This window comes from Ostrinia furnacalis, unplaced genomic scaffold, assembly GCF_004193835.3.
Source record: "Ostrinia furnacalis isolate ACB-3 unplaced genomic scaffold, ASM419383v2 OfSCF0867, whole genome shotgun sequence".
Taxonomy (NCBI): domain Eukaryota; kingdom Metazoa; phylum Arthropoda; class Insecta; order Lepidoptera; family Crambidae; genus Ostrinia; species Ostrinia furnacalis.
In genome coordinates this window covers 311,177-326,645 of record NW_021131106.1, presented here as the reverse complement: position 1 = coordinate 326,645, position 15,469 = coordinate 311,177, and the positions used below count along the sequence as shown (strand labels likewise).

Genomic DNA, 15,469 nt, shown 5'->3' with positions numbered 1-15,469 from the left:
AAATGACTCTACATTATAATTCAATATTATGTCCCACAAAGGCATTAACTGTACACATTAGAATCGAGCTAATAGTGAAGGTAGTATATTGAAATTTTAGGTATCTACTGTATGAGTAGCCTAGGCCTCTCAAAATAATCGAAATCTTCTTTTGAGGTAAGACCTTTGTAAGAAAGAAAGGGCTGGAAACAATAACATGGAAGACGTAGCGTGGGAAGGGCTCCTACTAGGTGGACCGACGATCTGGTTTACCAGGTCGACCTTTAGGTCGCGGGAGGAGGCTGGATGCGGGCAGCGCAGGACCGTTCATTGTGGAAAACCATGGGGAAGGCTTTGTCCAGCAGTGGACGTCATTTGGCTGAAACGAACGAAGAAAGAAAAAGGCGATGACTAATAAAATTACGCACAAATGCAGTATTGGTATTTGACAAAGAAAATCGAAAGTGATTCATTTCCTTATTATATTTTCAGGAAAAGTCTGTCACCGGTACAATAATAAATCATTTCTTACATCGACGTGTGTCAGTGGATTCTTATTAAATTAAATTAGATAACTAACAAAATGTATCAGTCACACTTAATGAATGTCGTACGAACTTTTTGTGGGCCTGTAGGAAATTGTTGGGTAAAAAAACAACAACCTTATTTTTCCATTAATCTTTCTTCCTTTTCAAAATACTTTACCTACAATTAATTACAATTTAAATCGTAAAAATGCGAACTAAAAACCGTGGAAATTATTATAAACAAGATTTTTCACTAATAAATCTAACTCAGGTGGTTATAACTGCATTATCAATGAAACTGGTGTACATCGTGAAACAATGTCGCCTAGCTCAGTACTCAAAACGGTCGCCCAGCAAGCGAAGGGTCGTTCAAATCCCACCGGAGGCAGTCAATTTTTTAAGTGAACAATCATATTTGAAGCTTCAACCACACGCCACGCCATCGCCGGCGCGGTCATAGGCCAACGACAGGTCGCGCGACCCATGACAGTCCGCGCGACCTGTCATTGGCCTATGATCGCGCCGTGATCGCGCCGGCGATTGCAATCTGCACGGGTTGGTGTGGTTGAAGCTATGCACAAATCTCAATAGTCATGACAATATTGCTATAGCTATTGCATTAATTTATAAATTAAACCAGGTCAGTCACTCATAAAATCTTGGCTAGAAGAGGTAGAGTCGCTGTGATCAGAAGAGCGAGGGTGACGCTGTTTTCTTGGGAGCCGTTGCAGAAGTCTTTGGTGCAGGAACACACTTCCTGCCTGCCGCCGTAGCCTGACCGGTGATAGCAGGCGCCCTGGAAGACGAAAAAAAAAATTATTATTAAGTGATAAACCAATGAGGGCTATCGTTTTTATACTTAACAGTTGGCACCCCTGGCGATTTGAATTTGAATTGAAGAATTGAATACTCTTTGCAACTACACTAGCCATCTGTTCCAGGTAGAGAGCTTTTGAATAAAGATACTATTTGTATCGTTCATTTGTTTTGTGTTGTTCGTAAAGTTGTATCGTTCGTTTCAGCCAAATGACGTCCACTGCTGGACAAAGGCTTCCCCCACTGTTGTATACCTTAATAAAATAAAATATCCAAATGCATATGCATATCCAATTAATGTAAGTTATTAATGATCATGTTCGATTTTCAAGTCATTCAGCAGCACAGTGCCGAGAAAATCGCATAAAAGTAACGCCTGGGAACAGACTTTCGTAGTGATGAGTACCCAGCTTTAGTCTAGCAATGAATGATTTGAGCATAGAGGCTCTATGTAGGTACTCTGTCAGATACTCGGAGGTTGGTATGGGCCAAACAAATGTCTATGATTTTGCCTCTATGGATGAAACTCATATTTTAGATGAAACGCGACCTCTTGTATGATATTTTTCTTTATGTAGGTTTTATTAGCATTTTGTGCTCTACTGTTCACTATCCGTAGGAAAAAGCTATCCTGTATTTTCTCCAATCGAGAGCAACGGGCATCTAAAAGGTCTGTTAGGAAATCCGGTCAATAGAAACACATTCTTATTTCTTTCTCTTCGGTGACTACTCGTAGACCATTGAGGTTTCTACCTAGTTGGAGGTGAGTTTATCATGACTGAGACTGGAATCTGGTGTGTACTGGTGTTAGTTCCCAGCGTTACTCCCTACCTTGTACTTGGTCTCGTCCCAGCCGCAGCTGCGTATGACCCTGGATCCCGGCAGCTGCCGTTGATGCTGAACTCTATTATTATCTTTCTGCACAGCGTATGCGTCATAGAAGTGTCTAGAATAAACCTGCTAAAATCAAGCAGTTAAGATCATGAAGACTGGGTGCATCTAGGCACAGCCCTATGGATAAGCGCACTTAGTACGGTGTCAGTATGGGCGCAGCGTTCCGCACAACTTGTAAAGGATCGAGAGAGTCTTACTCTCTAACTACTAAATAGGGCCTATAATCCTCTACTCACTACCTTGTACTTGGTCTCGTCCCAGCCGCAGCTGCGTATGACCCTGGATGCTGGGCAGCTGCCCGTTGATCCCGAATTCTACGTGCTGCACTATCTTCCTGCACAGCGTGTGCGTCACAAAAGCGACTAATAAACCTGCTCTTAGTACGGTGTCAGTATGGGCGCAGCGTTCCTCACTATTTTATATTTAGGATCGGGACAATTCCCACCTCTCTTTCCCAACGCTGCAACTCCTGTGTAGCCAGGTTCTACAGCTTGACCGTCAATAAAAACCCAACCAGTGATGATCAAGTTTGTCCCGGGGGAAAATTAAACTTTTCATTGGATCCGCAACGAACGTAATCAAAAGAACATAGGATTGTATAGGAGATATATAGAGAGTATTGCTCTCTCTATCTATAATTACAAGTTAGACCATTGGGGCATCTTCTACTCACTACCTTGTACTTGGTCTCGTCCCAGCCGCAGCTGCGTATGACCCTGGATGCCGGCAGCTGCCCGTTGATGCCAAACTCTACGTGCTGCACTATCTCTCCTGCACAGCGTGTGCGTCACAAAATCAACTAATAAACCTGCTGTCATATTAAGTAATTGAGACAATCAAGACTAGTTCAGCTGTTCTGTTGGATCTGGTGTGTACTGGTGTCAGTTTAGCGCAGCGCGACTCACTACCTTGTATTGCTCTTGTCTTGCTCTCTAACTTTATAGACTATGGGGGCGTCTACAACCATCTACTCACTACCTTGTACTTGGTCTCGTCCCAGCCGCAGCTGCGAATGACCCTGGATGCAGGCAGCTGCCCGTTGATGCCAAACTCTACGTGCTGCACTATCTTCCTGCACAGCGTATGAGTCACTCCTCGGTCGTGCTCCGAGCAGTTCCTCTTCAGGCTGTCCGGCAGGACGGCGTCCGCGCAGTACGAGTTGGTCGCGCTGTTGCACTCGTAGCACATTATTGATGAGCCTGGAAATTTTGGGTTGAGGGATTTGAGAACTGCTGGTGTAATTGCTATGATTAAATTCTGGCGGCAAGCTTTTTGACACTTAGACCTCACAGGTAAAGGGATCTAACATGTCAGAAAAATACAAAATACTACATTAAATAATATAGTAAAGTCCCTTGTGCAGCTTCTTTTTGACTCAAATCGAGCACAGAAATCGGTCGAGTACAGCTGAAATAATTTAAGCCGGATCGTGACTAAGTAGGTAGTCAGCAGGCGTAATCAGATTAATTAATTAAGATCAAATTAGGGTATTTAGATAGGAAGACCTTTCTTCAGCTAAAATCCCAACCCCCAATTGGCTTATGTCATTAAATTATAGAGTCAAAATTCAAGGTCTTGGCCCATTTCCTTCAGTAAAAAATGAGAACGTTGAATTTAATATAGATACGTACATATTGTAAATGTTTACATCTCCATCATCTCTATCCAAATACACCAGTCAATAAAACGGACTATAAATAATTTCACATAGATCAGATCCGGCAGAGAAATATTTTTTCTCGGAACACAAAATTGATTTACAATTTGCGGTTAGTACTTGCAAAGTTATTTCCTCCTATTTACTTTCACTAATAAATATGAATACTGTGCGTAGTAGCTCTGAAATCTTTAGTAACATCGTAAAAATTTTTTTAAATCTATTACAAAAATAAAATTCAACTCTCACACCCATTACCTAGCCCCAAACTAAGCGGAGAATGTATGGCACATCTATCTACAGGGTGGAAACGATAAGTGATCTCATTCGATTATTTCTAAACTATACAAGATATTGAAAAACTGGTTACTAATCCTGATAGTGCTTCACAAGCTCTATCCAACGGTATCAATATTAGATTGCAGAATTAACTGGATCTATCCGAAAATTTAATGCTGATACCCTGTATACAGGGTATCAGCGTCTAAATTTTTAGTAGCGACTCGGAATTGGTTCACGTGAGTGAAAATAAACAATAACCTTTAAAACTTAAAATACTATGGGCACCCGTGAATTTAGAATTTATTTTAATCGTGTTTTTTTTTGCGAAATACCACGATTAAAAGTAATTAACTTAAAGTTGTATTGTTTAATTGTTCTAAAGAGCTTAATAAAGTCACCCTGTATATTGTGGCACCTTATGTAGTGCTAATAAGTTCAATTTTGAAACAAAAATGTACAGCCTGAAGTGCTGGTGGCTCTACTGTAACTAGTGACTAACAATGTAACGAATATAACTGAATATAAAAATCTTTACTGTGAGTATCACATGACGTTAGTTAATAAAATAAAAGCTTGTTATATCAAATTACTTTAATGATAATGGTTCCATTATTAAATCAGTATCAAATTAAGCCTCAATCAATTAAAAAATCAAAATTATCTTACCGTATTTGATGATGGCGCAAAGAAAGATAATCGTAATCCCAAAATTGGTCATCCTGATTTATCTCCACAGGATTTGAGACCTCAGCCTACCGTCAAGTACTCACAGCTTCTGACCACACTTCGGCCATGTTCCAAAGGTACCTAGCACAATACTATTGTGGAGTATTTTGTCATGCGAGGTTAATAGAGGAAGCGCCTCATTGAATCGTGCAAGGATTAACGGATGGACACAATTTGAGGTTTAAACCAGTTCATTTAATTCCTTCTTTCAATTTCAACCAATTTGGAACCAATAACCAAAAGACAATTGTTATAGATATCAATGGTGATGGTGACAATAAAAAGCATGAATAAGAAAAACTTTTAATAAATACATTCGCAAAATACAAACACAACAAAAAAGGTTACGGCGTACTAAACAAATTCACAGCAATTATTACTGATATGGTAACTATTTGACATTCTTTGCATACATCCACACAAGGCAGTCACCGTTTACTAGATTAAGACCTACGACGCTTTACAATTAGTATTACTTTAGCTTGAACAACGGCTGAGGTGCCAGATTGTGAACATTAACATCTATTTACAACATGGCGCTAACTTAAGGTGCTGACCATCTTTATCTTACACATTAACAAGTAAATACTCGTTATTTCTAATACATTATTTATCATTATTCCCTTCGATATTCATAATTCAAATCATGACTGGTCTACAAATCTACGTGTAGGTACAAAGAGCTTCATTAACCCATTTAGCCCTACCGTACCCTATGTGGTACGGTATCTTTTCGAAAATATTTCGAAGTACCAAACTGTTGTTAATTTGTAAAAAGGATTGTGACAGTAAGCTTAAAGTGATTATTTTACATAAAAATATTTAAAAATATGTTTTAATAAGTGGTTTCGGAAATATTTATGAAATTCCTCGACAGAAAACAAAAAAAATATTTACAATGTATTTAAGAAGGTATAATTTCTTATTATTCATGGTAAATTATGTTATTTATCAATTTTATTTTAAAAATAGAGTACAATAGATATCATGACTACAAAAAAAATATTATTGAGATTATTTTTATACGGTTTATTCCAGTCTAAAATAGGTGTACCGTATAAGGTACAGTAGGTCTATGCATGAGCAAATCATGCGAAAAAATATAATATAATATTTATTATTTTTATTTGTTTTAGGCTATTGATGCTTCACTATATTACCACAACTCATGAAAAAATTGATAATTTCAGCAAACATAAGAAATCTTGGTATTTTTCTACTGCTGTCTTGTCAGATGACCGCTAATGATGATTAGATTGACGAAGATTTAGGCGATAAAGATAGTGTCAATGTAAATAATAACCCTCAGAGTTTTCTTCGATGGATTTGCTAAATTTCCATCGTCGTGTTGCTAAATGCGATTATGGATAGCACTAAACCTAACCAATCAGAAGAAGCCAGGTCTTCTTCAGCTATCCTCACTAACTTCGGAGAAGGTAGGAAAAAGAACCAAATGTGGTTAGTATCACAGAAAACGTCTTACAAGATATGCCAAGTGTGATACTAGTGATTATGTGATTTTATTTTTGTTTTATATCATACAAAAATAAATAAAAATCTTCTTTGAACAACGACTATGTTTTGCTTGCTTATAGACCTACTGTACCCTATATGGTACGGGCTCCCCACGGCCCCCTATTTATGGAATATTTTTTTAAATATTTTTTTCATGATTTTTAGGCTTCCCTTTATAAGTTTTTGCTAAAAAATCGATTTTTATTTACAAAAATAATTATCGGTCTAAATGGGTTAAAGCCTATCCAATTCACTAAGTTTTCCGAAGCTCACCAAGTACATGGGTTTGGTTGACTATGAGTGATGGGACCCTAGAACCTCAGTAATGCGAATGTGAGGAGCATGAGGACGGTCGCCCCGACTGGCATGGTGGCGGAGTTGCAGCCATCTTGTAAGCACGAGCACACCTCTTGTCTGCCACCGAATCCTGATCTCTGGTAGCAGCGACCCTGAGGAGTAATCAGAAGAGGATGTTAACGTCAGCAAATAGTTATGGCCTCATTACTTTACGTGGGTGACATTGGTATAAATTGTTGGAGATTTCCGCAAGTCTCGGCAAGTAAACCGTACAGGATCTAAGAACATAGAGTCATTCATAAATAACAGCTTTTCTTTAGTATTCGATGTATCTGCGAGACTTTTTTGCAAGGGTTAGTTAGTTCACAAGGGTTTCTAGCAGTGACTTTGACAAAAGACGAGAACTTCCTAATTGCCAACTTCCCCAACACTCTTTGTATCTACTTTCATTTTGTTCCCTTATAACTATTTTGTCAGCGGCATGTCTTTCATCTAACTAGAATCTGTGAAATCTTCGTTACACACATTGTGTCCAGTCTCCTTAGATCACAGGTGCTTCAAGGAAATGCTTCTTCTTTACAAAAGCTTTACGAATTACCATTTTCCTCAATTGACCTTGTAACTGCTCTCCTTCTTCTTTACAAAAGACCAGAGCTTTACGAATACCATTTTCTCAACTCACCTTGTAACTGGTCTCATCCCATCCGCAGCCCCTGATGACCCTGCTGTCTGGCGGCATGCCGTTCATCTCGAACTCCACCACTTGTGAGATCTTCCTGCACATGGTGTCCTTGGGTCCACACGGCAGCCGTAAGGAGTCGGGCAGCTTGTCCAGCAAGCACCGGGAGTCGTTGTGACTGTTGCACTGGTAACATGTGATCGCTAGACCTAGAGAAGAAGGACATTCAATTAGTTAAACTCATAAGCATTGGTAGTCATGTGATCTAAGTCTACCTAGGGAAAAAGGAAATCGAAAGAAAGTCATTATTTATGTTTTCTTTTTGACTTTCAAAATAGGAAACGTCGAGGCCATTAAGGCAGACTATGGCACGGTTTTGCAACTTCTTTAGAGAACATAGTAAGACTTCTCTGGTCCAGTGGTTTGAGAAATGAATTCTCTGGAATTCAAAGGTATTGAAGGTGGGAGTGAGAGGGATAGCAAAGACATTAGGGAATGACATCAATCAAACACTGTCGTCAGTTTTTAAAGTTGGTTTTCAGTAAGCTCAGATAATTTATTTCAATTTCAAAGTTGATTGTCTGTGTAAAAGGCTAGCTACCATTCGGGAAAAAAGCTGCTGACAATATAGCATTCGGTGTAGGTACATACATTCTGTTGTACATTTCATGCCTATTTAGTATCATTCAGAGCTGATCAATGGCTGATGGCGATGCAATAAAACACAATCAATAGATTGCAACTGAAGATTGGATGGGGCTTGGCTCTACCAAGTTATTACCATTCTAGTAGCATATTTATTTTCTGTAGAACTTTTGTAGTTAGTTTGCGTAAACGTATACCGTCCGATGTTAATAAGTAGTTACTTTGTTTCTTGTCAAGGTACCTCTGTCTTTTTTATGATGAGACATTCGCGATGGCTCTCCATAAATTTAGTCCATAAAATTTACCTAAATGACAACCTATAATAATGTATACGATAAAGCCGAAATGTAGTTGGAGGTTAGGAGCAGGTTTACGACGAATGCTGAAGTTATGACAGCATACACAATGGGGATGTTGCCTGGGTCAAAAAGCAAGAGTTTTAATTAGTCCGTCAGTTAACTTATCAAAAAATACTCTACACGTATTTTTCACTTTTTCAAACTAATGAAAATTTAAAGAGATAAAGCGCCCCAAAGTTCATAAGAAGAGGCCCGTGACGTCAACGCTTGCTTAAAAATGCCGCACGTTGTGACGTCGTGCGCAACTTCAACGCACCATAACTATGTAATTATTTGTTAGATTGACAAATAAAATTATACGTGTCCAATATTTTTTGATATTAAACATTACGGACTAAAAAAATTTTTTTAGGCAACTAGCCTATTAGTTATAGCTTTTCTTCGTGACTCTTGAAATGAATAGTAATGTTTCTCTACATTTTTAGCAAGAAAATCTTGATATTAGGTCACAAAACTACCAAATTTTATATCAATTTATTGATAATCGAGAATAAAATCAAAATCAAAATCAAAAATATTTATTCAGTTTAGATCACAAGTGGCACTTATGAACAATAGTGATAATAGTATCAAACTAATTTTTTCTCAAAGAATAATAAGCAGCTCTTGCTTATTGATAACCTAATTTAGATAGATACTTTATTTTATTTTTTCAAAGTTCATGTGAATGGACAAGATTAATGACTTATTTTAATTAACGAGATGTATACATTCAGTGCATCGCGAACAACATTACTTCTATTTCTAATGTAGCCATAAAAGTGTTAGGGAATGACGGGACATTATTAAAAAGCAAACATACACATATTATAGAATAGGTGTTAGAACTAGTTAATCAAATGTACAAATTGGTGCAGGTTATTTTGGAAACTGCGGTGTTTAGACAAGCCTTGATTAAAAAAGGTATTTTAGTTCCACTTGGCAATTTTGAATTCTATTATATTTAAAATAAGACATTTATTTCATGTGCTGTAGTAGGTATGTTTAAGTAAATTAGTTTCAGAATGTAACTAAACACCTTTACTTAGCAGCTAAAACCTATACCATAGTTCTTCATAGCTTACAAATAAGTTCCTAGTTAGTATGAAAAAGTGAACTTTTACTTTTCCATTCACATGATTTCGATTGAACTGTTTATTCTTCCCAAATAGATATCGAATCGTTATACAGGGTGTTATAAATATAATATGCATTCATCATGTCATTCATTGATATAGACGTGGAATACATTATTGCTTTTATATTAAAACACAGTCGCGCGAATTAGTGTAACACGATTTAGGTAAATGTTGTTGTGTCATATTGCTATGTTTTTCTAACAATCACACTTTTCCTTAACCCTGTATAAACGACTTCTGCAAATAGCAATAGATTCGCGAAGAACTCGCTGCAAAAGCCGAATCATTCTAGAAACCCTACACCACCACGCCCACAGCCGCAACACAAAAAAAATATCCACAAACCTTGGTGTAGCAAACTGCATATTACCGCCAAAAGGCAAATGACTGCGAAACCCATTTTGTCGATCTAGTTTACACCGCACCACACCACGCCGCCTCACTGACTACGCGATACTGAGTCCTGGCTAGGTATAAATCCACGCCCGTATCTATCCATAGCTGAACACTTATTCAATTGCCGTAATTCCAAGGCAATTGCCTGTGATATAGGATATTGCACGAGTATCGGCCGTGCTGGCAGTCATGAAACGTTTCAGTGTCAACCTGGACCGCCAAAGTCCGGTCAGAACTTGACCTACACTTGGATTTTATTGGCGCCCAATCAATGATTACTGGATAAAAGCAATCAGTAATGTACAGGGTGTAAGGCTGGAAAAACTTAGACATGTAACGCAGTGTCTCTAGATTTAACTCTATAATTCAATTTGATAAAGCCTCATTCTGTGCTTTTAGTAGCATCATGAAATAATTGTAAGATAAATTTTCCGGGGTTTCATCTTTAAACTTCAAGGGAATGTAATACTCCAAAACTTTCTGCACTCTTGTAAACTAGGTTTATTTTAGACTGCGTAAATACTGGGCAAGTTTCCTCATAGTCAGGTGAGATCGAGGTCAGACGCAGACTCAGAGCCAAATAAAAATTAACTTTCAATTTCATACATCCTGTATATTAGGATCTGGATGCACAATGCTATGTAATGGACTATTTCCGTCATCACTTAATAATACAGGAATGCCAAAATAGCAATAATAATTACATAGCTATACCTACAGAATTTTAGCTTGCTTAAATTCGTAATTACCTACGTGTATGCGGAAAAAATGCTGTCGTAACTAGGTCTCTCGTAAAAATGGCTTCGGGAATTCTTAATAAAGATATAAATAATAATCAAAGATCGTATTTATTGAAGTAAAACAAACAAATTATAATCAATTTTACCAACAGCACCTACTGTTTTGAGAGCAAATAGTCTGATGATGAGCATTATATCGACCAAGAAGCATTATGAGGTCATGTCCTGTCGTTTGTGTTCAATTGCTGACGTAGGCCGCCCACTGGTGTCGGCTCCTGTCTCCGTATACAAACCAACTATACCTACTTAGGTAGTAAATATTTGCAGTAGATTTCTGCCTTATTAGTTTCTCATTAGTGTTTTGACATGTCATCTGGGGGCACGGCAGTGCCCCCACCAAGTCGAGCAAAAAAGCGGCACGGCCGTACCATCCTTTTCTCGAAGCAATTCAGTCCATTTTCGACTGCCTGTAACTTCGTTGTGGATAAAACTAGAAGGCTGAATTTTCATTAGCTATGCAGGCATTGTAAAGACACGGTATATTTAAAATTTCATTCAATTTGAACCAGTAGTTTAAGAATTATAACGGGTCAAAGTTACTTAATTTTGTCACTCACTGACTCACTGACTCACTGACTGACTCACCGATCATCAAAATTCTAAGGCACTTCTAGCAGACCTAGAAGCTTCAAATTTGGAATATAAGTAGTGTTTGGTGTATGAATCAAGGAAAAACTAAAATATTTGGGGGCACGGTAGTGCAACCGCCAAGTCGAGTAAAATTTTTCAATTTCGGTCCAGTTTTCTAGATACATAACTGCTGTCTACAAAATACAAAAAGAAATGAGATCCCATCAAAAACAATACTTGTCAAAAAAACCAAGTCTCGCAACTCAGTTGTTCTACGGTAAAAAGTTGTGAGATCCATGTAATACCAAGTCCAGGCCAGGAAATCTTTAACGTTTTACATAAATATATTGACTTGGCCATCGCATGAAAACACGTGTAAATTAAATTATTTAGTGCGATGGCCAAGTCAATAATTTATGTAAAACGTTAAATATTTCCTGGCCTGGACTTGGTATTACATGGATCTCACAACTTTTTACCGTAGAACAACTGAGTTGCGAGACTTGGTTTTTTTGACAAGTATTGTTTTTGATGGGATACAGTTTTCCTTAATATTATTTTCTGCAAAATAAAGCGCAATAATGATTGGGCTTAATGCGTATGCGAATCAATGATACCAAATTCTGCCTTATTAGTTTCTCATTAGTGTTTTGACATGTTTCATACAGTTTTCCTTATTATTATTTTCTGCAAAATAAAGCGCAATAATGATTGGGCTTAATGCGTATGCGAATCAATGATACCAAATTTTACAGAAAAGAATAGGTAATAAGGAAAAACATGCAATTGGTAAGATTACAACAACTTTTAATTTTTACTTATACATGGTGTAAAAATGAGCTACATTTTGCAAGGCTTAAGAGCTTCAAACTGTGATACTAAACAACTTGTTTAAAAAAACGTGGGTCGAAATATGAAAAATATTTGGACCTCCCATACAAAGTTCATGATAGTTTTTATATTTTGACCTTGTCTCTTTGACAAAGTCAGCAGACAACGGCAAGTAGTTGAAATATAGCGACTGCGTGCGGTTGTTGTGTTGCAGTCCGTGTGATGTCAGCGGTCAGCCTAACATCTTTTGAGATGTCTTTGGATCTAAACAATTAGCTGAAGAAACTCACTTTAGCTAATGCACTGTTTCAGAAAAACTACTTATCTATTTGTGCGCGACTTTTATCAACATTTGCGGTAACATTATTGTAATCGATAGTATCGTAAGTTTTGATGTCGTTTAAAACGGAATAAGGTAAAACAAAGACTGAAAATATTGCCGGCAGCTGACAAAAAATGTCAGCGCGCTTTTTACATTCCTCATGTTGTAAAGGGGTCAATAAAATATTAGTAGAGTTTTCACATTCCTAGGAGTTCATAAGACATGCGTGTTACTGGTGTTACTCCATTGCGATGCCTAGGCTGCGGTTGCGCAAGGCCTGTTCCCTAGGCAATGCGACATCACCATCCGCCCGCGCGCCTGATTGCCATTGTATCCTGCGCTTGGGCATCGGTCACACTGGGTCACTTATTGTTATCACAAACGTCATATTTATTTTCATTCCAGTGGGTATTTAACTAGGCTACTGATAACTCAATAAGTATGACATCGAGGAAGCTCTAGGCTTGCTGGTAAGTGATGATCGGGCCGAAGATGGAAGCGAGCTTCACCCGGAATCCTCAAACACATAGGAGTTGGCAGACTTACCTCTAACTGCCGGAACACAACAATGCTAACATTTTCCATTGATTTTAACTTTTACTCATCAGTCCTGTTTTGGACTATAGCAAAATAAACTTTTGTCGTCCAAAAAGCACTCTCTGCGAAAACTTTAAGTCTGAGTAAGCTTAAAGCTTGCGTAGTTTTCAAATAACATCTGTTTTCTTCGGGTTTACAAGAAAAAATCTTATCATCATATTCTACCAAAGATCCATCATCTTGCTTATAGGTTTGCATGTTTACTTTTTGAACCGGTAAAATATAGATGCAAGGAATATCAACCTGATGTATCCAAGTAACCATTCTTTAAATAAGGATCTTGACAGACAGATAGAAAAAGCATTTGCATGGACACTAGACTTCCTAGAGGATAATGGTTCGAAATACGGAACCCTAAAAAGAGTGTTTATCCCCGAAATTGTTATCCATGTGTATCCTCGCTTATACAGCTCCGAGGCAATTGGTAGAACGCAGGACTTCCTGCAATCTGCGGCGCGCGGGCTTCCCGTGTTACTGGGCCTCGGCTAGATAAATCTTGGCTTTATTATAGGAATAGGAATTATCTTGGCATTATTATGGAATGCCAAGATTCTGTGACTGACGGGTTCCGCTGATAAGCTGGACACACTTCCTGAAACCTACTTTCAGATCTCATCAGATCAGACCGAAGGAAGTTATGAGTTAAAAGCACTTTCGAGTAGGTTTCAAATGGTACCTATGGTTCTTGTTGGAGTTAGTTTTTTTGAAAGATTCATAAAAGCTGCATTTTTTAAGCATACCTAAGCTAAAAAAGTTGACCAATCTTAGATAGATTAAGTACGTAGGTAATTTAAAAGAGCAGTGCATGAGCAAAGCAATTACGAAAGTTCTGCACAATACAAACCTATGCTAAAGAAAATGATATTTTTAACTGATGTTTTTTATGACAATCATAATTTATAAACCTATCTTATTATACAAATCCATACAGGCAAAGCCGCGGGCAGAAGCAAATGATTATCCTAGTAAAAGACATTGGACTATATGAATAAGTACCGAACAATTTTCTCGCTTAGTAACTACTCGTACTTCCTTACGATTATTACCTACTTCAGTTCCAGTCTAAGAACATTTGTTATTGCTCCATAAAACTAAAGCACTGATGTATATTAATAGCTGCATTTTACGAGTTGAAGTGTAAAATCGGCGTAGGATATAAATAAGTTTATTACTTGATATTTGGTAACTTTCATCATTTTTAATATTCTCCCCTTCTTTTCTGACTTGGATGCCTACTGCTAACAAATTGTCATGTCAATGCTAAGATTAAAAGAAAAATGTTACGAAACTCTGTAAATAAAAACTTTTACGTGTATAAGTAATCAACTAAAAACTGAGACTGAATTTTAGGGATAAAATCTATATAGGTATACAGGGTGGAAACGATAAGTGATCTCATTCGATTATTTCTAAACTATACAAGATATCGAAAAACTGATTACTGATCCTGAAAGTGCTTCACGAGCTCTTTCAAACGATATCAGTAATAGGTTACAGAATTAACTGGATCTAACCGAAAATTCAATGTTTGCAGCCTCCATACTAAATGTATGCCACTAATGCCAGCCAAACAATATTAGAATTGTTTTTTTTTAATCATAAACACTTAAAATTAACTCGTAAATTGCATTCTTATTTAAAACAATTCATGGAAAACATTGGTTTTAGGCTTTACTTGCTATAATATTATCAAGACATGAGTGCCATGACTGTGGCAGTAGTAAATGTATGGAAGCTGGAAACATCGAATTTCCGGATAGATTCAGTTTATTTTATAACTTAATATTGGTACCGTTGGATAGAGCTCGTGAAGCACTTTTAGGATCAGTAACCAGTTTTTGGATATCTTGTTTAGTTTTTAATATTATGTGGTTTTACTAAATGTATGGAGGCTGGAAACATTGAATTTTCAGATAGATCCAATTTATTTTGTAACCTATTATTGATACCGTTGGATAGAACTCGTGAAGCACTTTCAGGATCAGTAACCAGTTTTTGGATATCTTGTATAGTTTAGAAATAATCGAGTGAGATCACTTATCGTTTCCACCCTGTATAAAAGAAAGTCGTGTTAGTTACTTCGCTTATAACTCAAGAACGGCTGAACCGATTTAGCTGAAAATTGTCAGGGAGGTAGTTTAGAGCCAGGAGAAGGACATAGGATACTTTTTATCCCGTTCGAAATTAAAAAAAAAAGTCTGCTTATTTATTGCCATTAAGGCGGAACAAAGTTCGCCGGGTCAGCTAGTTAACAATATAATTCAAAAAAGTTCTGCTTAAAATGATTTATTGGATAATCATTTCAATTGCTTACCTATTTCGTGTTCCTCGGCCTTGCATCTATTTTGAGCTGCTCTTCATTAGTTTTGATTTGACCTAGGCTATCATCATCAGTCCAACCTCGAGTCTTGTGCTGTTCAGATCTTTCAGTTTAGCATTTATTGTATCTTTATTGATGA

The 15,469-nt window shown here is 37.4% G+C and overlaps 2 protein-coding genes across 3 annotated transcripts; both read right to left on the bottom strand.

Annotated features, from left to right (window-relative positions):
- Nucleotides 1–1,028: 1,028 nt before the first annotated feature.
- Nucleotides 1,029–5,023, bottom strand: LOC114350330 (uncharacterized). Its single transcript, XM_028301085.1, has 3 exons — nt 4,822–5,023; nt 3,195–3,415; nt 1,029–1,302 (listed from the first exon to the last, which is right to left on the bottom strand). Exons 1-3 carry the CDS (start codon nt 4,871–4,873, stop codon nt 1,156–1,158), a joined length of 420 nt encoding a protein of 139 aa, XP_028156886.1. The 5' UTR covers nt 4,874–5,023; the 3' UTR covers nt 1,029–1,155.
- A 150-nt stretch (nt 5,024–5,173) lies between these two features.
- On the bottom strand, nt 5,174–10,100 carry LOC114350331 (uncharacterized). 2 transcript variants are annotated; one of them, XM_028301088.1, is made up of 4 exons: nt 9,840–10,100; nt 7,376–7,581; nt 6,631–6,845; nt 5,174–5,569 (listed from the first exon to the last, which is right to left on the bottom strand). In XM_028301088.1, the coding sequence occupies exons 1-3, from the start codon at nt 9,892–9,894 to the stop codon at nt 6,708–6,710; spliced, it is 399 nt and encodes a 132-aa protein (XP_028156889.1). In that variant the 5' UTR covers nt 9,895–10,100; the 3' UTR covers nt 5,174–5,569; nt 6,631–6,707. The 2 variants fall into 2 exon arrangements, with proteins under 2 accessions (XP_028156889.1, XP_028156888.1); XM_028301087.1 differs by having other exon boundaries at nt 5,274–5,573; nt 6,635–6,845.
- Nucleotides 10,101–15,469: the final 5,369 nt, after the last annotated feature.